Source organism: Schistocerca serialis, chromosome 5 (genome assembly GCF_023864345.2).
Source record: "Schistocerca serialis cubense isolate TAMUIC-IGC-003099 chromosome 5, iqSchSeri2.2, whole genome shotgun sequence".
Classification (NCBI taxonomy): Eukaryota; Metazoa; Arthropoda; class Insecta; order Orthoptera; family Acrididae; genus Schistocerca; species Schistocerca serialis.
The window spans coordinates 187,921,149-187,947,319 of record NC_064642.1 but is presented as its reverse complement, the minus strand read 5'-3'; the positions used below and the strand labels follow the sequence as shown (position 1 = coordinate 187,947,319).

Below are 26,171 nucleotides of genomic sequence, written 5' to 3'. Positions count from 1 at the left end.
CACATAACTAATGAGGAGGTATTGAATAGAATTGGGGAGAAGAGGAGTTTGTGGCACAACTTGACTAGAAGAAGGGATCGGTTGGTAGGACATGTTCTGAGGCATCAAGGGATCACCAGTTTAGTATTGGAGGGCAGTGTGGAGGGTAAAAATTGTAGAGGGAGACCAAGAGATGAATACACTAAGCAGATTCAGAAGGATGTAGGTTGCAGTAGTTACTCATAGATGAAGAAGCTTGCACAGGATAGAGTAGCATGGAGAGCTGCATCAAACCAGTCTCAGGACTGAAGACCACAACAACAACAACATATATTTTAAATATATGTAATGTATTAAATATGTATTTAATGTATAGAGGTGAAACATTGTGTGTGCTTCTTCATGATCTGGACTCACAGTGAAGAAGAACTCCAGAATTTCCTCTCCAACCTCAACTCCTTTGGTTCCATCAGATTCACCTGGTCCTACTCCAAATCCCATGCCACTTTCCTTGACGTTGACCTCCACCTGTCCAATGGCCAACTTCACACGTCCGTCCACATCAAACCCACCAACAAGCAACAGTACCTCCATTATGACAGCTGCCACCCATTCCACATCAAACGGTCCCTTCCCTACAGCCTAGGTCTTCGTGGCAAACGAATCTGCTCCAGTCCGGAATCCCTGAATCATTACACCAACAACCTGACAACAGCTTTCTCATCCCGCAACTACCCTCCCGACCTGGTACAGAAGCAAATAACCAGAGCCATTTCCTCATCCCCTCAAACCCAGAATCCCCCACAGAAGAACCACAAAAGTGCCCCACTTGTGACAGGATACTTTCCCGGACTGGACCAGACTCTGAATGTGGCTCTCCAGCAGGGATACGACTTCCTCAAATCCTGCCCTGAAATGAGATCCATCCTTCATGAAATCCTCCCCACTCCGCCAAGAGTGTCTTTCCGCCGTCCACCTAACCTTCGTAACCTGTTAGTTCATCCCTATGAAATCCCCAAACCACCTTCCCTACCCTCTGGCTCCTATCCTTGTAACCGCCCCCGATGCAAAACCTGTCCCATGCACCCGCCCACCACCACCTACTCCAGTCCTGTAACCCGGAAGGTGTACACGATCAAAGGCAGAGCCACATGTGAAAGCACCCACGTGATTTACCAACTGACCTGCCTACACTGTAATGCATTCTATGTGGGAATGACCAGCAACAAACTGTCCATTCGCATGAATGGACACAGGCAGACAGTGTTTGTTGGTAATGAGGATCACCCTGTGGCTAAACATGCCTTGGTGCACAGCCAGCACATCTTGGCACAGTGTTACACCGTCCGGGTTATCTGGATACTTCCCACCAACACCAACCTATCCGAACTCCGGAGATGGGAACTTGCCCTTCAGTATATCCTCTCTTCTCGTCATTCGCCAGGCCTCAATCTCCGCTAATTTCAAGTTGCCGCCACTCATACCTCACCTGTCTTTCAACAACTTCTTTGCCTCTACACTTCTGCCTCGACTGACATCTCTGCCCAAACTCTTTGTCTTTAAATATGTCTGCTTGTGTCTGTATGTGTGGATGGATATGTGCGTGTGTGCGAGTGTATACCTGTCCTTTTTTCCCCCTAAGGTAAGTCTTTCCGCTCCCGGGATTGGAATGACTCCTTACCCTCTCCCTTAAAACCCACTTCCTTTCGTCTTCCCCTCTCCTTCCCTCTTTCCTGATGAGGCAACAGTTTGTTGTGAAAGCTTGAATTTTGTGTGTATGTTTGTGTTTGTTTGTGTGTCTATCGACCTGCCAGCGCTTTTGTTCGGTAAGTCACCTCATCTTTGTTTTTATATATAATTTTTCCCACGTGGAATGTTTCCCTCTATTATATTGATATCATTAATTTGAATCCAACAATTACGTTTGTTATTGTCACTGTTGCATTTCGAAATCTTTTCTGTCGTCTTATTTTCCTCTTTCTGTTTTTGCCAGTAGTTTCACTTTGTATTCACCTTCTCCTTTTTACCGTAATCTGCTATACTATTTTATCCCGCCTATATATACTAAATAATACGTAACCCCCTTCCAAACCATAACCAAAAAAATTTTTTTGCCGCTTTCAGCACTACCGCCGCTATAATATCCACCGTTTCTAATTCACAAACAGCTCCTTTCACCTTTTAAACAACCATTTCGGCCAGTTCTAATAACTTTCGCTTTATTTCCATTTCCGTTTTTCCCACATCACTTATAATTTTTAGCCGCTTCCCACAGGTTTTAACGTCATTATTTCTTCGTCAGACAATTGTTAGCCTAATTTTCATAATCTGCCACCACAATACCACTCCTTTTAATATACTACACGCAGTTTTTTCGAAATTTTCCCTAATTTCTCCGTCCTTTAACGTGTTTTGGCGGCAACACAACCACCTAACCTTTATGCACATCGTTGTCTATCAACCCAAGTCCAACATAGCCCAGCTGTAACCAACACCTTTTCGCCTTTTTTCATTCCAGGTCTCCAGTTACTTTCCGGTTCACCTTTATCTCTCCCCATATATTTTTATTTTTATTTTCATTTTCATTTCACCTCATGTTACACTTTCCACCTTCTAATACCATGTCACCCTCACAACACCCCCACAACGACCCCTTTAAGTTTTATTTACATTCCCTCCGCAAACATGCCTTCGCCCTAGCCAGATTACGCTCCCATATTCTATTTTCTCAGGCTTGTCTGACATTTGGCATCACCCCCAAAGGCCTCACACTTAAAGTTCCCATCTCTGGCTGCAACCCTTCCTTCCATCAGTCCCTATACCAGTTCCAAACTGAACAATCCATTGCCCTCACCCACCTAATCCTTCACCTACACATCAACTCAGCCAATGAACACACCCGTCAACTCCTATCCTTAATAAAAGTCCTTAATCTTTCCTCTCCCACATCCACACCGGCTGTTCAGAGCATCCTCCTACAGGCCAACCGTAAATTAGAACAGCATGCCACCCTCCACCTCAAAAAACTATCCAATCTCCTGGTTTCCCACCTCCGGAAAGGCAACTCACTCACCCTTCACAACCTTTCCAGCAAACCTCAACCTCCTCTCATTGCACACAAACCCAGTCTCTCCCATCTACTCAATCTCCCACTTCCAGCTCCACTCCCTCCAAAACCTCAAAATTCCGATCAACACAATCTGGAACCACAACACCCTAATTCAGTAATTAACCTTTCCTCCAAACCTCTCTCCCAATCCGAAACCTCTGTCCTATCCAAAGGCCTCACCTTCAGCCCCACTCCCAGATTCAACCAAACAGCCCTCGTCAAAGATTTACTGTCCTACACTCGTACTCTCTGCTGGAAGTATCACTTTGCCACGAAGAAAAATGATCCTAATCCTACTCCTAATGATCCGACTCCCCAAGACACCATCCAAATTGAACCCTGCCTGGAGCAGTTCCGTCCTCCGTCACAGCGGGACCCACCTCCTCTTCCTCAAAATCACCCTCTCCAAACCTTCCAGGAATTTCTGATTTCCAGCCTTGCATCTCAATCCTTCTTAAAAAACCTTAATCCTACACCCAACATCACCACTGCTGAAGCCCAGGCTATCCGTGATCTGAAGGCTGACCGATCCATCGTCATTCTTCCGGCGGACAAGGGTTCCAAGACCGTGGTACTTGATCGTCGGGAGTATGCGGCTGAGGGACTGCGTCAGCTTTCAGACAACACCACATACAAAGTTTGCCAAGGTAACCCCATTCCCGATGTCCAGGCGGAGCTTCAAGGAATCCTCAGAACCTTAGGCCCCCTGCAAAACCTTTCACCTGACTCCATCAACCTCCTGACCCCACCGACACCCCGCACCCCTACCTTCTACCTTCTTCCTAAAATCCACAAACCCAATCATCCCGGCCGCCCCATTGTAGCTGGTTACCAAGCCCCCACAGAACGTATCTCTGCCTACGTAGATCAACACCTTCAACCCATTACATGCAGTCTCCCATCCTTCATCAAAGACACCAACCACTTCCTTGAACGCCTGGAATCCTTACCCAATCTGTTACCCCCGGAAACCATCCTTGTAACCATTGATGCCACGTCCTTATACACAAATATTCCGACCGTCCAGGGCCCCGCTGCGATGGAGCATTTCCTTTCACGCCGATCACCTGCCACCCTACCCAAAACCTCTTTTCTCATTACCTTAGCCAGCTTCATCCTGACCCACAACTTTTTCACTTTTGAAGGCCAGACATACCAACAATTAAAGGGAACAGCCATGGGTACCAGGATGGCCCCCTTGTACGCCAACCTATTCATGGGTCGCTTAGAGGAAGCCTTCTTGGTTACCCAAGTCTGCCAACCCAAAGTTTGGTACAGATTTATTGATGACATCTTCATGATCTGGACTCACAGTGAAGAAGAACTCCAGAATTTCCTCTCCAACCTCAACTCCTTTGGTTCCATCAGATTCACCTGGTCCTACTCCAAATCCCATGCCACTTTCCTTGACGTTGACCTCCACCTGTCCAATGACCAACTTCACACGTCCGTCCACATCAAACCCACCAACAAGCAACAGTACCTCCATTATGACAGCTGCCACCCATTCCACATCAAACGGTCCCTTCCCTACAGCCTAGGTCTTCGTGGCAAATGAATCTGCTCCAGTCCGGAATCCCTTAACCATTACACCAACAACCTGACAACAGCTTTCGCATCCCGCAACTACCCTCCCGACCTGGTACAGAAGCAAATAACCAGAGCCATTTCCTCATCCCCTCAAACCCAGAATCCCCCACAGAAGAACCACAAAAGTGCCCCACTTGTGACAGGATACTTTCCCGGACTGGACCAGACTCTGAATGTGGCTCTCCAGCAGGGATACGACTTCCTCAAATCCTGCCCTGAAATGAGATCCATCCTTCATGAAATCCTCCCCACTCCGCCAAGAGTGTCTTTCCGCCGTCCACCTAACCTTCGTAACCTGTTAGTTCATCCCTATGAAATCCCCAAACCACCTTCCCTACCCTCTGGCTCCTATCCTTGTAACCGCCCCCGATGCAAAACCTGTCCCATGCACCCTCCCACCACCACCTACTCCAGTCCTGTAACCCGGAAGGTGTACAAGATCAAAGGCAGAGCCACATGTGAAAGCACCCACGTGATTTACCAACTGACCTGCCTACTCTGTGATGCATTCTATGTGGGCATGACCAGCAACAAACTGTCCATTCGCATGAATGGACACAGGCAGAAAGTGTTTGTTGGTATTGAGGATCACTCTGTGGCTAAACATGCCTTGGTGCACAGCCAGCACATCTTGGCACAGTGTTACACCGTCCGGGTTATCTGGAAACTTCCCACCGACACCAACCTATCCGAACTCCGGAGATGGGAACTTGCCCTTCAGTATATCCTCTCTTCTCGTCATCCGCCAGGCCTCAATCTCCGCTAATTTCAAGTTGCCGCCACTCATACCTCACCTGTCTTTCAACAACTTCTTTGCCTCTACACTTCTGCCTCGACTGACATCTCTGCCCAAACTCTTTGTCTTTAAATATGTCTGCTTGTGTCTGTATGTGTGGATGGATATGTGCGTGTGTGCGAGTGTATACCTGTCCTTTTTTCCCCCTAAGGTAAGTCTTTCCGCTCCCGGGATTGGAATGACTCCTTACCCTCTCCCTTAAAACCCACTTCCTTTCGTCTTCCCCTCTCCTTCCCTCTTTCCTGATGAGGCAACAGTTTGTTGCGAAAGCTTGAATTTTGTGTGTATGTTTGTGTTTGTTTGTGTGTCTATCGACCTGCCAGCGCTTTTGTTCGGTAAGTCACCTCATCTTTGTTTTTATATGTAATTTTTACGTATCTCTGTATATTTTTGCATTTCGGTGCATGTTTTTTGTGTCTTTGCATTTTTTTGTGCTTTTCTTACATGTCTTTTTGCTTTTCTAACTACTCTCACACCCGTCAACATCTATTTTGCCCAGTTCTGCATAATTCCCATTTTCTTTACACTATTCCTGCCTCAATGGACCCCTGCTCCATCTTTCTGTACCAGTTCAGAAGAGTACCCCTTTCCGTGGCTAAAACCTGCTCCCATATCCTATTTCTCAGTGCTGCCTAAAGCATGGAATCCCCCCCCCCCCCCCCCCCCCCAACTCCCAAATGGACTAACCATAAAGTTACCTTTCTCTGGATCCCATCCCTCCTTTCACAGTGACCTGCACCTTTTCAAATTCCACTAATCCTTGGCCCTCACCCCAAACCTGGTATTGCAAAAACACATCTCCGTGGCACAGGCATTCCAGAATCACATGTGCTCCCTTCGCAGGATACTACTATGTGCAATCTCTACTCCATACATCACATCTCTGTGATTGAATCCCTTGCCCTCCAGCATCTGGAGGAGCATTTCAGATACAACCTCCATAAGTTATCCAACCAACCTGCTGACATCCTACTGCTGCCTCAGGACACCACTATCCAATCCCTATCCTACCCACAGTGTTCTTCCTCGTGCCCCCCCCCCTGCTATACCCGCTATAGCACCTAAAACCTGCATAACTGATATTTTCAACTTGCCACATACCCCAAAACTCCCCACAAACTCTCTGCCAAATCCAGAGCCATAACATTCCTGTAACACCAAAACCTTCAGATCCGCTTATGTTTCAGTTTCATCCAAAGGCCTCACCTTTAGCCCTGCGCCAAAAATTTAACCTTGCTAGATTTGTCAAAGACCTACTCGCCTTCTCCCCATCACTGTAGTGGAGGCATTTCTTAGTCACCAACCTCTCCAAACAAAACCACCGTAATTCCAGCATTAAACACTGCCTCTTCCAGTTCATACCACCATCCAACCATGATCCTTCCCCCCTCCCATCTAACCACCTGTGGGTTGCCTTCCAGGAATTCCTTACCTCCAACTTAGCCTCACCATCTTTCCCCAGGTCCCTTTCTCAGAATGCTAAGCATTTGGCAGAAGAAAGAAGAGCCATACACAACCTCAAAATCAATTCTGACCTAATCGTCCTACCTGCAGACAAAGATTCCACCATTGTTGTTATGAATCACAGTCAAAAGGATGATACCGCTGTGGAAGACCCAAGTGCAAGGCCTGCCCATCCATCCACCCAGCACTTTTTATACCAATACTGTCACAAGTTTATCCTACCACATCAGTGGCTGGGCCACCTGTGAAAGCAGCCATGTGATTTACTAGCTCTGCTGCAATAATTGCACGTTTTTTTGTATTGGTATGACTGCCAGCCAGCTGGTCACTAGGATGAACGGCCATTACTAAACTGTGATCAAGAGCAGAGTAAGCCATCCTGTAATGCAACATGCAGCTGAACATAACATGCTTGATTTCAATGGGTGCTTCACTGTCTGAGCCATCTGGATCCTTCCCTCCACCACCAGCTTTTCTGAACTGCGCGGAAGGGATTTATCCTTACAACACATTCTCTGCTCCTGTAATTATCCCAGCCTCAACCTACAGTAACATACTGTCCCCATGTGCTCCACCCAGTAGTTTCTACCCCATCTGTTATCATCTCCTCCACATTTTCATCTCCCAACCTCTTTGTTTGCCACCCTGTGCCAATGCACCCACCCACCTTTCCTACGCCTCTCCCTTTTGCTCCTTTTTTCCTCTCATCCTTGCATCAAAACCTCATGACACTGCACCTGTAAACTCTTTAGTTTCTGCACACTCCTCCAGACTCTGTTCCTCTGTCCCCCCACCTGTGCTATTCCATCCTCTTCCCCATCCCCACTAGATTGCTGCTTGCATTGCATGTGATAGCTCCATTCTGACTGAGATGCTTGAATTGATGGTCATGTGCATGAGGTTTGCTTGATTTTGTGTATGAATGGTGTGTGTTTCCCTTTTGCTGATGGAGACTGTGGCGGAAAGCTGTTTGTAAGTGTCTTTTAATTGTGCTTGTGTACAAGTTGATGTATCTATTAACATTCAGACAGACATAGATTGTATATTTTTTGAAGCAACAATGTAGATGTTGTGTCAAGACCAACTGAGAGAAAGAAAATGCTATTCTGTAAAAACATACTGTTTCATTTTCTTTCTCGCTGTCAGTTTAAGATATCAGGGCATTGAAACCATCAGATAAATTGTTTCTTCCACATACATTCTTTTTCATTGTATATAATTTGAAACAAAAATTATATACACAACAGTGTGCTGTTTTGCTTTCTTTGTTGCAGTCAGCTTTAAGATGAAAAAGAAATGTAACTTCCTAGGCTTTCTGTGCATAATACATCCTGAAGGTCTCTTCGGGTTTGCTGCTGGATCCTGAAATCAATAAGATTCAATATTTTGGCGATCCAACTGTCCACCATCTTCAGGAGACCACTGTTGCTACATTCTCCTGAAGATAGTGGACAGGTGGATCGCTGAAATATTGAATCATGTTGATTTCAGAATCTGGCAGAAAACCCAAAGAGACCTTCAAAGAGGGCTGTCATATTTATGGCTTATTGACTTACGATTAGAATACCACTGTGGAATTTGAACCATCCAAAACTTTCCAGTCCTACCCATTCACACATTGAAATTATGAGAAATAATATCATTGAAGCTACTGATGATCCCAACCGATTTACCCATTCATTTTAAGTAATAATAATAATAATAATAATAATAATAATAATAATAATAAAATTTTATTGTCATTTGGCTGATTACAGCAATAGACAAAGTCAAGAGCATATATTTCTGTATAAACTACTATATTGATGTAAATTGGTTTACATAAAATAGGAACACATTAGAATACAGTATTTTTATCTTCAAAAAATTCATCAATGGTGTAAAACAAATTGTTCACTAGTAGCTTGTATAATTTAGCTTTAAAAATATTTGCAGGCAGTTCTTTAAAGTCAGCACTTAGTCTGTTAAACATCCTTAGTCCAAGAACTAGGTATGAGTTCTGCAATTCTGATAATCTATGATATGACACATCTACAGATGTTTTATTTCTAGTAATATGGCTATGAATATAACTTCTCAACCCAAAATTAGAGACATTGTTTCTAATGTGCAGTAAAACATTGTAGATGAGTAAGTTTACTACTGTAAGACACTGCAATTTAATAAACAGAGGTTTACAATGTTCTGTTTTATCAGAATCCATTATTATTCTTATTACTTCCTTCTGTAAAAGTAAAATGTCATTTACATGACAGCTACTACCCCACAGTAAGATTCCATAAGAGATGATGCTTTGGAAGAAGGCAAAATATGCTGATCTCACATAGTCATTGGGAACATGTCTTTTTAAATTTCTAATTAGATAAATAACTCTTGAAAGCCTAGCCAATATATTTTTAATGTGTGGTTCCCATGTTAATTTATTGTCACTAGTAACACCTAAAAATTGGACAGTTTCTAGTTCTTGGTAGTTAGGAATCTCTTTGAGGCTAAAGTAAAGTGTCTGTGTTTCGTTTTCATTTAGTAAGAAGCCATTAGCTTTGAACCATAATGAGGACTGAGCAAGGGTATTTTCGGTCAGTGTTTTCAGTGTACCTAGATCAGAGTTTTTATGTATAAAAGTTGTGTCATGAGCATACAATATTGTGTGAGAATTTATGAACAAGGACAGGTCATTAATCATTAGTCCAAACAATAAAGGTCCTAGCACCGCCCCAGGAGGCACTCCGTACCTAACATTAACCAAATTTGATTTCTCCCTACCAATGCACACAACTTGTTGACGGTTCTCTAGAAAAGACCTGAACATATTTATACTGTTGTCATCAAAACCATAGTAAACTAGCTTATTCAGCACAGTGTCATGCTCTACACAGTCAAAGGCTCTGCTCAGGTCACAAAATGTAGCCTGGGCGTAGTCCCTAGCCTCGAATACATCTAGTACTAATTTTACAGGGGAGTCCATTGCATCCATTGTGGATTTACCTTTCCTAAATGCAAACTGTTTATCACTAATTATATTTAGTTTAACCAAGTAGACACTAACTTGCTCATACATAATTCTTTCTAAAATTTTTGAAAAAACTGGCGTTATGGATACAGGTCTGTAACTAGCGGGACAGTTCTTTTCCCCTTTTTTATATATGGGCACAACTCTAGAAATTTTTAGTATGCCGGGGAACTTACTTTCAACTAGGCATTTGTTAATACAAAAATTTAAGGGATAAATCACATGATCAATAACATCTTTCAACAAATTACACGACATATCATAGTAATCAACACTAACTGAAGGTTTGAAATTTTTCACTATTTTTAGGATATTGTTTCTGTGAAAGTGAAGGTGCTTGGGGGTAGCTTTTCAAAGCAGCTGTCCATAATACTAAGTGCATTTTCAGGAGGGTTGTTTATTGAGCTACTAATTTCTTCAATGGACTGAATGCAATATTTATTAAATTCTTCTGGGGTAATGGCGATTTCCTCTTTGTGTTTAATGTGAGCAGTGGAGTTTATTACACTCCAGGCCTTTTTGCATTTATTGTTAGATATTTCAATTTTTACTATGTTATGCAGTTTCTTTGCTTCATTTATTGCCTTCCTATACTTATACAGGGCTATTACAAATGATTGAAGCGATTTCATAAATTCGCTGTAGCTCCATTCATTGACATATTGTCACGACACACCACAGATACGTAGAAAAACTCATAAAGTATTGTTCGGCTGAAGCCGCACTTCAGGTTTCTGCCGCCAGAGCGCTCGAGAGCGCAGTGAGAAAAAATGGCGACAGGAGCCGAGAAAGTGTATGTCGTGCTTGAAATGCACTCACATCAGTCAGTCATAACAGTGCAACGACACTTCAGGACGAAGTTCAACAAAGATCCACCAACTGTTAACTCCATTCGGCGATGGTATGCGCAGTTTAAAGCTTCTGGATGCCACTGTAAGGGGAAATCCACGGGTCGGCCTGCAGTGAGCGAAGAAACGGTTGAACGCGTGCGGGCAAGTTTCACGCGTAGCCCGCGGAAGTCGACAAATAAAGCAAGCAGGGAGCTAAAAGTACCACAGCCGATGGTTTGGAAAATCTTACGGAAAAGGCTAAAGCAGAAGCCTTACCTTTTACAATTGCTACAAGCCCTGACACCCGATGACAAAGTCAATCGCTTTGAATTTTCGGCGCGGTTGCAACAGCTAATGGAAGAGGATACGTTCAGTGCGAAACTTGTTTTCAGTGATGAAGCAACATTTTTTCTTAATGGTGAAGTGAACAGACACAATGTGCGAATCTGGGCGGTAGAGAATCCTCACGCATTCGTGCAGCAAATTCGCAATTCACCAAAACTTAACGTGTTTTGTGCAATCTCACGGTTTAAAGTTTACGGCCCCTTTTTCTTCTGTGAAAAAAACGTTAAGGACACGTGTATCTGGACATGCTGGAAAATTGGCTCGTGCCACAACTGGAGACCGACAGCGCGGACTTCATCTTTCAACAGGATGGTGCTCCACCGCACTTCCATCATGATGTTTGGAATTTCTTAAACAGGAGATTGGAAAACCGATGGATCGGTCGTGGTGGAGATCATGATCAGCAATTCATGTCATGGCCTCCACGCTCTCCCGACTTAACCCCATGCGATTTCTTTCTGTGGGGTTATGTGAAAGATTCAGTGTTTAAACCTCCTCTACCAAGAAACGTGCCAGAACTGCGAGCTCGCATCAACGATGCTTTCGAACTCATTGATGTGGACATGCTGTGCCGAGTGTGGGAAGAACTTGATTATCGGCTTGATGTCTGCCGAATCACTAAACGGGCACATATCGAACATTTGTGAATGCCTAAAAAAACTTTTTGAGTTTTTGTATGTGTGTGCAAAGCTTGTGAAAATATCTCAAATAATAAAGTTAATGTAGAGCTGAGGAATTGCTTCAATCATTTGTAATAACCCTGTATTTAGATTTAGCATACAGTTCTTTATACAGTACTGATTTACTGGTTTTGTACAGACTAGAATACAGCATAACAGTATTTTTCAGTTGCCCTAACTGTGGAGTATACCATTCCCCCGTTTTCCTTTTCTTGTAATTACTACTAATATTCACTGTACTTTTTTTCCAGGGGATGTCATTTTCAAATATATTTAGAAATATGGAGAAAACCTTGATGAAACAATATCGACTGAACAGCGTTGAAGCCTAATATAATGTGTGTCTCAACTGAAATAAGTGAGGGCATGTCTAAACTTGTCCATCCTATATCTGTTCACTGGTCTAGTAATCACAATTTTAGTTTCTTGTTTGGCGCAGTCTGAAGTTACATTATTAAGACTAAGATATACTGCATCATGGTCTGAGTAAGGGAAACTAATTACATCAGTGGACATACAAGTTCTCTTAATATTTGTAAATATATTGTCTAGACAGGATGAGCCTCTGGTAGGTTTGCAGTTAACATAGTACAGGTTAAATCGTCGAAGCACATTTTTGAGCTCTGACATAGTTTTTCTGTCCTTCAGGACATCGAAACTTGAATTGATATCCCGTCCAATGACAATATTGTATTTTTTCAATTTCGGTATGCATATGTACATTAAGAGTTCCTCAAGTTTCTCCAGAAAGATATGGGGGTCACCGCTAGGTGGCCTGTACACTACTACTATCATTTGCTTAAGGTTCTCAATTACTAGACCTGATATTTCAAAATGCATTTCATCACAAAGGGTATTGAGATCCATCCTGCCACAGTTTGATGCAAGGGGTGTTTTTGCATATATTGCTACCCCACCACGTACGTGCTGTTTTCTGCAATAGCAACTAAGTAGTGTGTAATCATCCAACACTTTGTACCCTAGCTCATCCTCTTTACACCAATGTTCACTTAAACATAGAATATCTACCACTTTATCATTTGAAAATTCGTTGACTATTAAGTTTTTATCTGCCATACCCTGAATATTGAGGTAGCATATTTTAAACTCTACTTTAGGCATTTATTTTTTTGCATATTCTCTTAGTTGACATGACCTGAAGTTACCACATGAAAGTTGACCAGGTTGTGTCCTTATGTTAATAGAACACCCAGCCTGGTCTATGCATACAAGCTTTTTGTCATCTCAGTTGAAACATAATCCAAACACATTACTGGTCTTTTTTCCTTCTCTAGCTTATCCAGTACTATTCTGAGAATTGTATCACTTAAACCACGTTTACCTAGATTATTGAAATGATGACCATGCTTGGTATGCCATTCTCTGCTACAACTACTGGTGTTAATTAAGGAAACATTCTTAAAGGGCTTACAGATAGCTTTGTGCTCCTTGTTGGTCTGCTTCACTTCCTTATTCACACGTGACCACTGGGGCAAATCATGTCGATGAAGCACATTAACAACATCATGTTGGTGTGGGTTAACACTCTGAGAGTCTTCTTCAGTGTCAAAGTATCTATCTTCCTTTCATTTCTGCTGATGTCATTTGCTCCGGCCATTACCAGTACAAAGTCTCTGTCTGCAAGGGCTGTACTTTCTTTCTTGATTGATGTTGAAACATCTCATAAACCAGCTCCTGATTTAACGGTACCTTCTATTTCAAACTCGTTAATCACATGAGGTTTGCTTTTCGTTAACGTAGCTGCTAATCCTCTGGTGTAACTGTCTGAATAAATCTTGATTTTATGTTTTTTCTTATACCTTACTTGGCTGTTTGCTAAGTTTTGAGTGACCTGCACCACCTTATCAGATGAGTATGCTGATACAGTTTCTTTGTCATTTGTGTTCTGAAGCGAATTATATTTGTTATTTAATGGTAACACAAAGTCCTGCCAATGTTTATTGTTAATATGTTTGTAAGAGTTCCCCTTCGATTTTACAGTTTTAAGTGGCTTCATTTTGCAGTCGAAGTTTCATTTGCAGTAACAATAATCAAGGCGCAATGTCAGGGAGAGGAAGAGGAGGTGGACAGAGAGAGGGAGGAGGAAAAAATGGACAGAGAGAAGGGTAGGGAGGAAATGGGTAGAGAGAGGGTTGAGGAGATGGAAAGAGACTGGGGGGGGGGGAGATGGACAGTGAGAGGGGGAAGGAAGAGGAGATGGACAAGGAGGGGAGGAAGAGGAAGGGGACAAAGAGGGTCACCCCCTCTGTGGATGGACAGAGAGAGGGGCAGAAGAAGATTAGGACATATATACAGCTTTGTCGGGTTCACTAGTGCTGCGTCCCCATGTGTTATCTGTCATGCGACAGTATCATAGTGCCATTTTTCAACAGGACACAGCTCATCAACAAAGGCACGTGTCTCTGTGAACTGTATGTGTCATGTTGAGGTATTTCCATGGCTAGCCTGGTTCCCAGATCTGTCTCCGCTATAAAATGTGTGTAACGAGCTCGGACGTTAACTCTTGGCCAATGCCAGTACCTAGGATATAAAGAAACAGTTACAATCATTGTAGGTCATATTGCCTTAGGATAGGATTCAATTGCCTTATTACAGCTTTCCCAACCAAATTAGTGCACGCATCCAGGCCAGAGGGTGTGCAGCAGCATACTGATAAATGGCCTCATGTTGCAAAGTTCTGTGTAAATTTCATACAGTTTTGTAATCACTGAAATAACATCACATACCTTCTCAGCCATGAAGTTTCATTTTGTTCCTTCCTCCTTCAAGGCTCTTCACTTTTTTTGTTAGGCAGTGTATCATTTGTTGATACAGTATTTGTTGATCTGTATGCAGGTTTTTGATATGATATGTACTGTATTCTCAAAAGTTCTGTTTCCTAATGGGATATGTAGTGCATGAGGCATATTTAAATCTTAAGTTGCTGAAGCGAGTCACTAATGTAGGAAAAGACAGATTTCTACTTACTGTAAAAAAGACATGTCAAATTGAAGACAGGCACAATTAAAAGACACTCACATATAGCTCTCGGCCACAGCCTTTGTCAGTAAAAGAGACACACAAAATGTTCAAAAACAGGCACTATCCCTCAGACTTACTCTGCAAAATGTGCCATTTTCCCTCACACCCCCAATCCTCCCCTGACCCTCAAGAACCTACCACAGAGGAGTGTCCTCTTCACCACTCAGTACCATCCCAGACTGGAGCAACTGAACCCTATCCGTGGCCAGGGCTTTGATTACATATCATCGTGCCCTGAAATGAGGGACATCCTACCCCAGATACTTCCCACCCCTCTTAAAGTGGTGTTCCGTTATCCACCCAACCTCCACAACATCTTAGTCCATCCATATGCCATTCCCAATCCCAACCCATTGCCACAGGGATCATATCCCTGTGGAAGACCCAGTTGCAAAACCTGCCCAATCCATCCACTATCACTCCATATTCGAGTCCTGTCAGAGGACCCTATCAGAGGCTGGGTCACCTATGAAAGCAGCCATGTCATTTACCAGCTCTGCTGTAATCAGTGCACAGCTTCTTATATTCACAGCTTTCAGCTGTCCACTAGGATGAATGGCCACTGCCAGACTTTGGCCAAGAGCAAAGTAGACCAATCTGTGTCACAGCATGCAGCTGAACGTAGCACACTTGATTTCCATGGCTGCTCCACTACGCGAGCCATTTGGATCCTTCCCTCCACCACCAGCTTTTCTGAACAGCGTAAATGGGAGTTATCCTTACAACACATTCTCCACTCCTGTAATTATTCCGGTCTCAGCCTACAGTAACATATTGTCCCCACACCCTCCACCCAACAGTTTCTACCACCTCTGCCCTATAAACCCCCCCCTTTCCATTCTCATCTAACACCCTATTTATTTGCAGCCCTCTGGCAATGCATCTGCCCATCTTTCCCTGCTCCTCTCCTTTTTTCTCCACTAGTTGATTTATGCAAGTCACTATTTTATTTCAATAATACAGTAATGGTATACTTTTAACTCAACAGAATGAAGAACAGCAAGTGACCATCAAAAATCTTCAGGAGGCCTTACTGTCTACAAAAAATCAGCTGGAAGAGCTCCAAGGAAAAGGAACAGTGGAAGTGAGTGTAAACACTGGAAGAACTTGGGGATGGTTGCAAACTTCTAGAAGTAACCATACAACTAAGATGGTTGTGCATGATGTTTGATATTTCTTCATTAGCATTCTGGTGAATGATCTTTCACAGAGAGAGATATGTGGAAATGTACAAATGTTTTTAGTCACAGCAGCAACTGCTGTAGTAGGTATTATACAAACGATATAATTTTATAACAATGGAATCATGTAAGTCTCCATTCAGTGAAAACGCTTACGTATGTTCTAATTTTTTGCTACTTTACTAATATTAATTTTATTGAAGCTACATAGCAATTGATTCACACAGTAGTTCCTTAATGGATCTTGCTCTGTCTAATAACTTTATGAATTAGTCTTTGCACTTTCAGATATCCAATTCGTTGAATGCTTAGAATTGTGAGATTTCTTGTGTAAATTCATTTGAAACTGTTACTACTTCGCTTGTGTACTGTAGCTTTAATAGAAATGTGTCAATTTGTGATTTACCCAGGGTAACAGCATGTTCTTCAATTTTAACACTTTGTAAGAATTTTCTTTCTTGCATCCAACCATTATAGTAATTTATTGGGCTCTTTAAAACTATTAAACCTTGCAGTTATTGTATGTGAGTAATTAGACTTAATTTAAGGATGTACCTGATAAAGAACTACAAGAATTTTAATGATTGACATACTACTTATTCTGTGGTGCTGTAAGATAATAAGATTGGAGAAATTTGCAGAGAGTTAGCTTTTGTGTAGGAAAATATTTGTAGGTACATTTTGTGATATCATTTGTGATATTCAAGGTTCTTTGTGAAAGTTTTCAAAACTGTGATACTGTAGGGAAGGCACTTCCTAGTTAATGCATAAGCCTTTTACCAGTCACAGAGCAGAATTTGAAGGCATGGTTAGAGTCTGTATTTCATTCTAGTTCCTCTGTATAGGGTACTACGTAATATTATGAATGTATCATGTATCTGGAGTTAATGGAGTTTATAAAACACAATGGCCACTCTTGTAAACAACTAATCTCAGTGAAGAGAAAAAATTATCTATTTTTGTTGAAGAATCCTTATTGATAAAATACAGAACACATACATAGGGTAAGTTACAGTCAGTTGTCTATTTTTATAACTGTTAAAAGAAAATGTAGTGTGTCTCATTATTGATAAGTTTTTGTTATATATTCATTTAATTTTAAGTATCTATACTCATGTACATATATTTTTTGTGCGTTTTACCAGCTAAATGTAATTTAAGACTATTTCATTCAAAATATATTTATGTATTTATTTATATTTTATTTATGAGTGTTGCTATTTTGAAAAGCCATGAATATTATCTTGGACATCGGAAATGGTTTTGTCAAGTGAAATATTTTTGGACACTAGATAAAATTTTAACTGTGAATAATTAAATAGTTATTCAGAGTCTGTCATGTGAAAAATGCTGAAATACTTACTAATTTTTCATATTTCCTTATTAATTCAAATTAAATATCTCAGTACTTTTAAAACAACTAAAACCCCCTTTCGTTTCTATGCTACAAGTCACATTCTCCTACTTTACCATTCCAACTGATTTAATTTGCCTGGCAATTCTCAGAGATGATTTATTGTACTGTAGTAGACGGATGTAGCATGTTATCTTCAATATTTATTTATTAATTTATTTATTTTTTTTACATTTGTGTATATATAAAGCTGTTTGTTAGTCTGTGCTCAGTTGAACTTGAAATTTAGATATACTGCTTTAAATCACAATCTGAAAATAACAATCATTTCTGAAATGTGGGTGTACCAGCAATAAATTATGTGATTAGTTTCATCTGTGCCATCAACATACGTCATACAAAGAGTTGCGGATTTTGAAAGGCCTTTTGCCGTTCATACTGATTATTGAGAGTATTCTACTACAATGAATAAGGAAATTTAAATGTTTCAGATTTCTACAAAGTTGGCCTGAGGAACCGGTATCTTTTTAAATTTTTCAGAAATACCCAAGGAATTTTGTATATAAACATAGGAACATAAACAGCCTTGCATGTTCTCACAACTCACAACATGATGGTGCATTGATTGGTCATTGTCTAGTGACCGTTTTCCTTCCAACATACAGCCCATTTTAAAAACGTATATTCTCTGTGCCACTCTCGGTAACAGATTAGTAGATAGGTATGTTTTACTTTATTTTATTTGAATGTAGCTTTCCCAATAAAATAATTATATGCTACTTTGAAAGTGTCCAACAGTCTCCCTGCGCACAGTATGTGCTAGTCTCCTGTACTGCTCCCACTGTCATTCCTGTTCGTTTCCTGCCCCCCCCCCCCCCTCCCCCTCCCCCCCTCCTCTTTAATCTGCTTCGTATTGCTCACTGCATTCAATTCATAGTTATATGAATATTCATTGATAATTCTCACTCAGAGAGCTCGTTCTCATGCACATTTCCATCTCCCACACTTAAAACAATCCCTCACATTGTGCATTTTCGTGTACTCCAAGGAAGAACACCCAGTGCATAAGTTGATCTACCGTATTCTTCACATGTGTTCTTGTCTACCATTCAGCATTTGATTGCTTACATTAAAAAGGGCTGTGGAAAAACCATGGGTTACTCAACAAATGAATATAGCTTTCAGATGGAAAATGTCATTTTGTGCAATTGACTTTATATGGTATGTAAAATAAAGGAAAGTATGGTATATAAAATAAAGGAAAGGCAACTACTCAACTGTTGTGTTGGACATAGGAACACACAACAGAAAACGGTATTCATACTAGCTAGGCATGCAGCTTTACTGTATGATTAAATGATGATGGCGTCCTCTTGGGTAAAATATTCTTGAGGTAAAATAGTCCCCCATTCGGATCTCCGGACAGGGACTACTCAAGAGGACGTCATTATCAGGAGAAAGAAAACTGGCATTCTATGGATCGAAGAGTGGACTGTCAGATCCCTTAATCGGGCAGGTAGCATAGAAAATATAACAATGGAAATGGATAGGTTAAAGCTAGATATAGTGGGAATTAGTGAAGTTTGGTGGCAGGAGGTACAAGACTTTTGGTCAGGTGAATACAAGGTTATAAATTCAAAATAAAATAGGGGTAATGCAGGAGTAGGTTTAATAATGAGTAAAAAAAAAAAAAAAAAAAAAAAAAAAAAAATAGGAGTGCGGGTAGCTACTACAAACAGCATAGTGAACGCATTATTGTGGCCAAGATAGACACGAAGCCCACGCCTACTACAGTAGTACAAGTTTATATGCCAACTAGCTCTGCAGATGATGAGGAAATTGATGAAATGTATGATGAGATAAAAGAAATTATTCAGGTAGTGAAGGGAGACAAAAATTTAATAGTCATGGATGACTGGAATTCGACAGTAGGAAAAGGAAGAGAAGGAAACGTAGTATGTGAATATGGATTGGGGCTAAGAAATGCAAGAGGAAGCCGCCTGGTAGAATTTTGCACAGAGCATAACTTAATCATAGCTAACACTTGGTTCAAGAATCATGAAAGAAGGTTGTATACATGGAAAAACCCTGGAGATTCTGGAAGGTTTCAGATAGATTATATAATGATAAGACAGAGATTTAGGAACCAGATTTTAAATTGTAAGACATTTCCAGGGGCAGGTGTGGACTCTGACCACAATCTGTTGGTTATGAACTGTAGGTTAAAACTGAAGAAACTGCAAAAAGGTGGGAATTTAAGGAGATGGGACCTGGATAAACTGAAAGAACCAGAGGTTGTACAGAGTTTCATGGAGCGCATAAGGGAACAATTGACAGGAATGGGGGAAAGAAATACAGTAGAAGAATGGGTAGCTCTGAGGGATGAAGTAGTGAAGGCAGCAGAGGATCAAGTAGGTAAAAAGATGAGGGCTAGTAGAAATCCTTGGGTAACAGAAGAGATACTGAATTTAATTGATGAAAGGAGAAAGTACAAAAATGCAGTAAGTGAAGCAGGCAAAAAGGAATACAAACGTTTCAAAAATGAGATCGACAGGAAGTGCAAAATGGCAAAGCAGGGATGGCTAGAGGACAAATGTAAGGATGTAGAGGCTTATCTCACGAGGGGTAAGATAGATACTACCTACAGGAAAATTAAAGAGAGCTTTGGAGAAAAGAGAACCACTTATATGAATATCAAGAGCTTTGATGGAAACCCAGTTCTAAGCAAAGAAGGGAAAGCAGAAAGGTGGAAGGAGTATATAGAGGGGCTGTACAGGGACGATGTTCTTGAGGACAATATTATGGTAATGGAAGAGGATGTAGATGAAGATGAAATGGGAGATATGATACTGCGTGAAGAGTTTGACAGAGCACTGAAAGACCTGAGTCGAAACAAGGCCCCAGGAGTAGACAGCATTCCATTAGAACGACTGACGGCCTTGGGAGAGCCAGTCCTGACAAAACTCTACCACCTGGTGAGTAAGATGTATCAGACAGGCAAAATACCCTCAGACTTCAAGAAGAATATAATAATTGCAATCCCAAAGAAAGCAGGTGTTGACAGATATGAAAATTACCGAACTATCAATAACCCTCCCACAGTGATATTCTGCTGCCCACTGAACCTACACAATACCTTTGTCCATCCCTACTTAACCCCTGCCCTCAACCCATTGCCTCATGGCTTATGTCCCTGTAATAGAGCTGTGTGCAAGATCTCTTCTACATCCTTCCACACCACCTACTCCAGTCAAGTCACAAGCATCACTTATCCCATCAAAGGCAGGGCTACTTGTGAAACCAGTCACGTGATCTAAAAGCTAAGCTGCAACCACTGTACTGTGTTCTAGGTGAGCATGACAACCAACAATCTGTCTGTCCACATGAATGGCCACCGACAAACTGGGATGAAAAAAACACCTGAACCATCCAGTTGCTCAGCACACTGCACAACACAACATTCCTCATTTTAATAACTGCTTCATAGCATGTGCGATCTGAATCCTTCCTACCGATGCCACCTTTCCTGAATTGTGCAGATGGTAACTCTCCCTGCAATATATCCTACATTCTCATAACCCTCCTGGCCTCAACTTTCATTAGTCACTGTTGATCACCCACCTATCCTCTTCCCTGTTCCCACTCCAGCATTGCACAGTCTTCTGTTCCACTGTCACACCCAAATTTTTTTTATACTTCTCTCCTTCCGTCTTTCCCCTTCCCTCCCAGCCATGCCCCCCCCCCCCCCCTCCCCCCGGTCTAACTTGCTGACTGTGGACTGCACCTAGCTGCCCTACCCTCTTCTCACCTTGTCCCTCTATGTTCCCACAAGCAGCACTTCAGCACTTTACCGTTTACCATTACCACTGTCCACCCCTTCCCTGCTGGCCCCTCCCTCTTCCCACACCAGCCTCCTCCATGAAAAACATGACCACCCATAACATCACTGCTTTCGAATTTTACTGTTGGAACTACACATGCTGGCAGATGATGCTCACCAGGCGTTCGCCATATCCAGACCCTCCCATCGGCTTGCCACAAAGTGTACTGTGATTCATCACTCCGTGCAACATTTTACCACTGTTCCATCATTCGATGTTTACACTCCTTACACCAAGCAAGGCGTCGTTTGGCATTTACCAGTGTGATATGTGGCTTATGAGCAGCCGCTTGACTATGAAATTGAGTTTTCTCACCTCCCGTCTAACTGCCATAGTACTTGCAGTGGATTCTGATGCAGTATGGAATTCCTGTGTGATGGTCTGGATAGATGTCTGCCTATTACACATTACGACCCTCTTCAACTGTCGGCGGTCTCTGTCTGTCAAAAGATGAGGTTGGCCTGTACACTTTTGTGCTGTATGTGTACCTTCACATTTCCACTTCACTATCACATCAGAAACAGTGGACCAAGGGATGTTTAGGAGTGTGGAAATCTCACATACAGAGGTATGACACAATAACCTGACTACGTTTGAAGTCCGTGAGTTCTGCAAAGCACCCCCATTCTGCTCTCTCACAATGTCTAATGACTACTGAGGTCACTGATATAGAGTATCTGGCAGTAGGTGGCAGCACAATGCACCTAATATGAAAAACATATGTTTTTGGAGGTGTTCAGATACTCTTGATCACATAGGGTATGTCGTGTAATTCAGAAGAATGCCTTTTGGCCAAAAGCTTACTTGTCTAGCAGACTTTTTTGTTGTACCTGTCTGTGACTCAATATATCCCCTGTATGGTGAGTAGCAGTCTACCCATTTCATAATTGAATCTGAACCAGACAAGAGGTTTTGGCTTGATAGATAGGATTCCTGCAGGTGGCCCATAAATAAGTTGTCATAAGATGGTGCCATACAAGTACCCATGGCAGAACTGTGGTATTTATAGGTTTGGCCTCTGAAAGTGAAATAATTGTGGGTCAGGATGTTGTGGGCTAGGAGGATTTGGAAAGAGTGGTGATTTTGGTGTCAGGAGAAGACTGGAAAAGGTAGCATTCCATGGCTGCAAGGCCATGCATGAGTGTGGAGGATGCTTGTGTATAAGGATGTTTCATCCACAGTGAACAACAAGGAATTTGGAGGTAACAGGACAGGAACTGTGGAAAGTGGTGAAGGAAGTGAGTAGTGTCTTGAATATGGGATGGGAGACTATGGACAACAGTTTGAGAAGTAGATAAAAGGCAGCGGCACGAGGGGTTGCTGATGTGAGGAGGGAGATGGAGTTAGGCTTCATGTATTGGGATGGACCTAAGGCCTGAGGAGCTGCTGGAGGTCCTGTTGAACTTCTGGGATGGGATCACGATTATAAGGTTTGTATGCAGAGACATTGGAAAATTGGTAGAGACTCCCAGCCACATAGTCACTACGATTCATGAACACTGGTGGAGACTTTGTGTGTGGGAAGTATGATGAAGTCTTTATTGGTTTTCAGGTTGTGGACAGCTTTGTATTCCATAATAGTTATGTTGCTCTCAGTGGTGAGGGATTTAGGAAAGGAAAGTGAGGCTAGGTTAGAAGTGAGGAATTCCTGAAAGTTTACCGGGGCATTACAAGGTGGAAGGGAAGGATCATGGTTGAGGCAGTTTGGAACTGTTTTAAACAATATTCTGTTTGAGATTTTGGTTGGCTGTTGTCAGCAAGGTATGTGGTGAAGAAATTTTTCCACGGTAGAGAATGAGTGAAGAAAAGAAGGTGCTTTACAAGTCCAGCTTGGCTGAACTTAAGTTCAGTGATAAAGGTGAGGCAGTAACTAGAACAAAGGTGATATCATAGCTACACACATCAAAAATTATTCCAGTATATTAGGAAAAGCTATTAAATGTACAGTAGCATTCACACTTTGTGGAAGCATTGATAGTTACGGGCATTTTTCCAGAGAGGGAAATTATCGTTATTAATATGTAGTTAAGAAAGGTGTCAGGAGGGGTGTAAGCTGCCAAACTTTTTCTGCTGAAATCATTCTCTGACATGATTAAGAAAATAGTGGGAAAAATGCACTGCTTTGGGGCTAACAATTCAGTTGGTAAATCATAATTTCAATTTCAAAAGACATGGTCTTTTGAGAATATGATTTGTTCACTCACTAACTATATATTATAAAGATTAAATGACAGTGTAACAGTGGTATTTTTGTATGTATTGAAATCGGAATGTTTAAATCATTAAATTTTTCTAGAAAATCTGAAGCTTTTCAGAGGTAGTGATTGGGCTCATCACTAGTTAATATAATGTTTCATATATGTTTGTTGCTGTTTATGCTAAATTATTCAAATAAGGGGCCAAGAGAGAATTTTCTGGTTGAGAGGAGGAGTATTAATGGAGTTCCGGAATGCTGGAACCTAGAGTGTTAACACCCGCTGCCCCCCTCCCACTCTTTTCTTTCTGTTTTTAGACTGGACTAAATACTGTTTTTCTGTGCCATGAGAAGATGACTTTAATGACATAAAATGTGTAAAACTTGGTGAAATAGTAATAGTATAGCAGCACCATAAACACATCCTCTATAGTAATTCAGGACAGACAATATGGCATGTTGAATTTATTCTTGATTTACCTAATCACAGACACCTATGTACATGGCATTTCGTATCTTCAGTAGTTATCAGTGTCTCCCTGTAGATCTCTTGTTTTAATTTTCTCCTCAGATAAAAGTCCGAAGATGTTAAGTATGGTGAGTGTGCATGCCATTACATTTCCCGAATGGCCAATCCAAATATCTCCAGATATCTGTTAAGCTGTCACAATTCAGCAACTGTAAACTTTAAATATTACTTATGTACTTCAGAAAATTAACCACTCAAATATAACTTTTCTAAAATTGTACCTTGATATATTTACTAGATCTGGTTATATTTTGGGTGTACTCCTGCCTCACACTGAGTCAATTCTTCTGATATCACCACATCATTGAAGTCCGTCTTCATTCATAACCCTGATTTGGGATGCCTGCAGCAATGCGCCTTAATTTGTGTTGCTTAGTGAATTATATTGGGAGCCAAGGAGCCAGTAGAAGCTGGATAATGTTAGACTGGCATCGATGTGCTTCTGGTGGCTATCAGTCTTTGCTAGGAAACACTTGTGTATACAATATGATTTTTTGTAATTGTTGGTAAATGTTATGTTTACTCAACTGTGCTGAGCTGTATTGCATTTAATGTATTCTTATATCAGTAAGGAGAGCCACTTGTATGAATGTCAAGAGCTCAGATGGAAACCCAGTTCTAAGCAAAGAAGGGAAAGCAGAAAGGTGGAAGGAGTATATAGAGGGTCTATACAACGGCGATGTTCTTGAGGACAATATTATGGAAATGGAGGAGGATGTAGATGAAGATGAAATGGGAGATATGATACTGCGTGAAGAGTTTGACAGAGCACTGAATGACCTGAGTCGCAACAAAGCTCCGGGAGTAGACAACATTCCATTAGAACTACTGACAGCATTGAGAGAGCCAGTCCTGACAAAACTCTACCATCTGGTGAGCAAGATGTATGAGACAGGCGAAATTCCTTCAGACTTCAAGAAGAATCTAATAATTCCAATCCCAAAGAAAGCAGGTGTTGACAGATGTGAAAATTACCGAACTATCAGTTTAATAAGTCACAGCTGCAAAATACTAACACGAATTCTTTACAGACGAATGGAAAAACTAGTAGAAGCCGATCTCGGGGAAGATCAGTTTGGATTCCGTAGAAATATTGGAACACGTGAGGCAATACTGACCCCACGACTTATCTTAGAAGAAAGATTAAGGAAAGGCAAACCTACGTTTGTAGCATTTGTAGACTTAGAGAAAGCTTTTGACAATGTTGACTGTAATACTCTCTTTCAAATTCTGAAGGTGGCAGGGGTAAAATACAGGGAGCGAAAAGCTATTTACAATTTGTACAGAAACCAGATGGCAGTTACAAGAGTCGAGGGACATGAAAGGGAAGCAGTGCTTGGGAAGGGAGTAAGACAGGGTTGTAGCCTCTCCCCAATGTTGTTCAATGTGTATATTGAGCAAGCAGTAAAGGAAACAAAAGAAAAGTTCGGAGTAGGTATTAAAATCCATGGAGAAGAAATAAAAACTTTAAGGTTCGCCGATGACATTGTAATTCTGTCAGAGACAGCAAAGGACTTGGAAGAGCAGTTGAACGGAATGGATAGTGTCTTGAAAGGAGCAAAAGCAAAAGCAAAACAAGGATAATGGAATGTAGATTAAGTTGGGTGATGCTGAGGGAATTAGATTAGGAAATGAGACACTTAAAGTAGTAAAGGAGTTTTGCTATTTGGGGAGTAAAATAACTGATGATGGTCGAAGTAGAGAGGATATAAAATGTAGACTGGCAATGGCAAGGAAAGCATTTCTGAAGAAGAGAAATTTGTTAACATCGAGTATAGGTTTAAGTGTCAGGAAGTCGTTTCTGAAAGTATTTGTATGGAGTGTAGCCATGTATGGAAGTGAAACATGGACGATAAATAGTTTGGACAAGAAGAGAACAGAAGCTTTTGAAATGTGGTGCTACAGAATAATGATGAAGATTAGGTGGGTAGATCACATAACTAATGAGGAAGTATTGAATAGGATTGGTGAGAAGAGAAGTTTGTGGCACAACTTGACTAGAAGAAGGGATCGATTGGTAGGACATGTTCTGAGGCATCAAGGGATCACCAGTTTAGTATTGGAGGGCAGCGTGGAGGGTAAAAATTGTAGAGGGAGACCAAGAGATGAATACACTAAGCAGATTCAGAAGGATGTAGGCTGCAGTAGGTACTGGGAGATGAAGAAGCTTGCACAGGATAGAGTAGC

General features: G+C 41.5%; 1 protein-coding gene across 3 annotated transcripts in view; it reads left to right on the top strand.

Annotated features, from left to right (window-relative positions):
• LOC126480911 (centromere-associated protein E-like) overlaps nucleotides 1-26,171 on the top strand; it is a 588,622-nt gene that overhangs the window by 291,407 nt on the left and 271,044 nt on the right. For all 3 annotated transcript variants that reach the window (XM_050104316.1, XM_050104317.1, XM_050104318.1), the window contains exon 13: nucleotides 15,834-15,929. In XM_050104316.1, coding sequence (XP_049960273.1) covers nucleotides 15,834-15,929 — 96 coding nt within the window. The remainder of the gene's footprint in view (nucleotides 1-15,833; nucleotides 15,930-26,171) is intronic.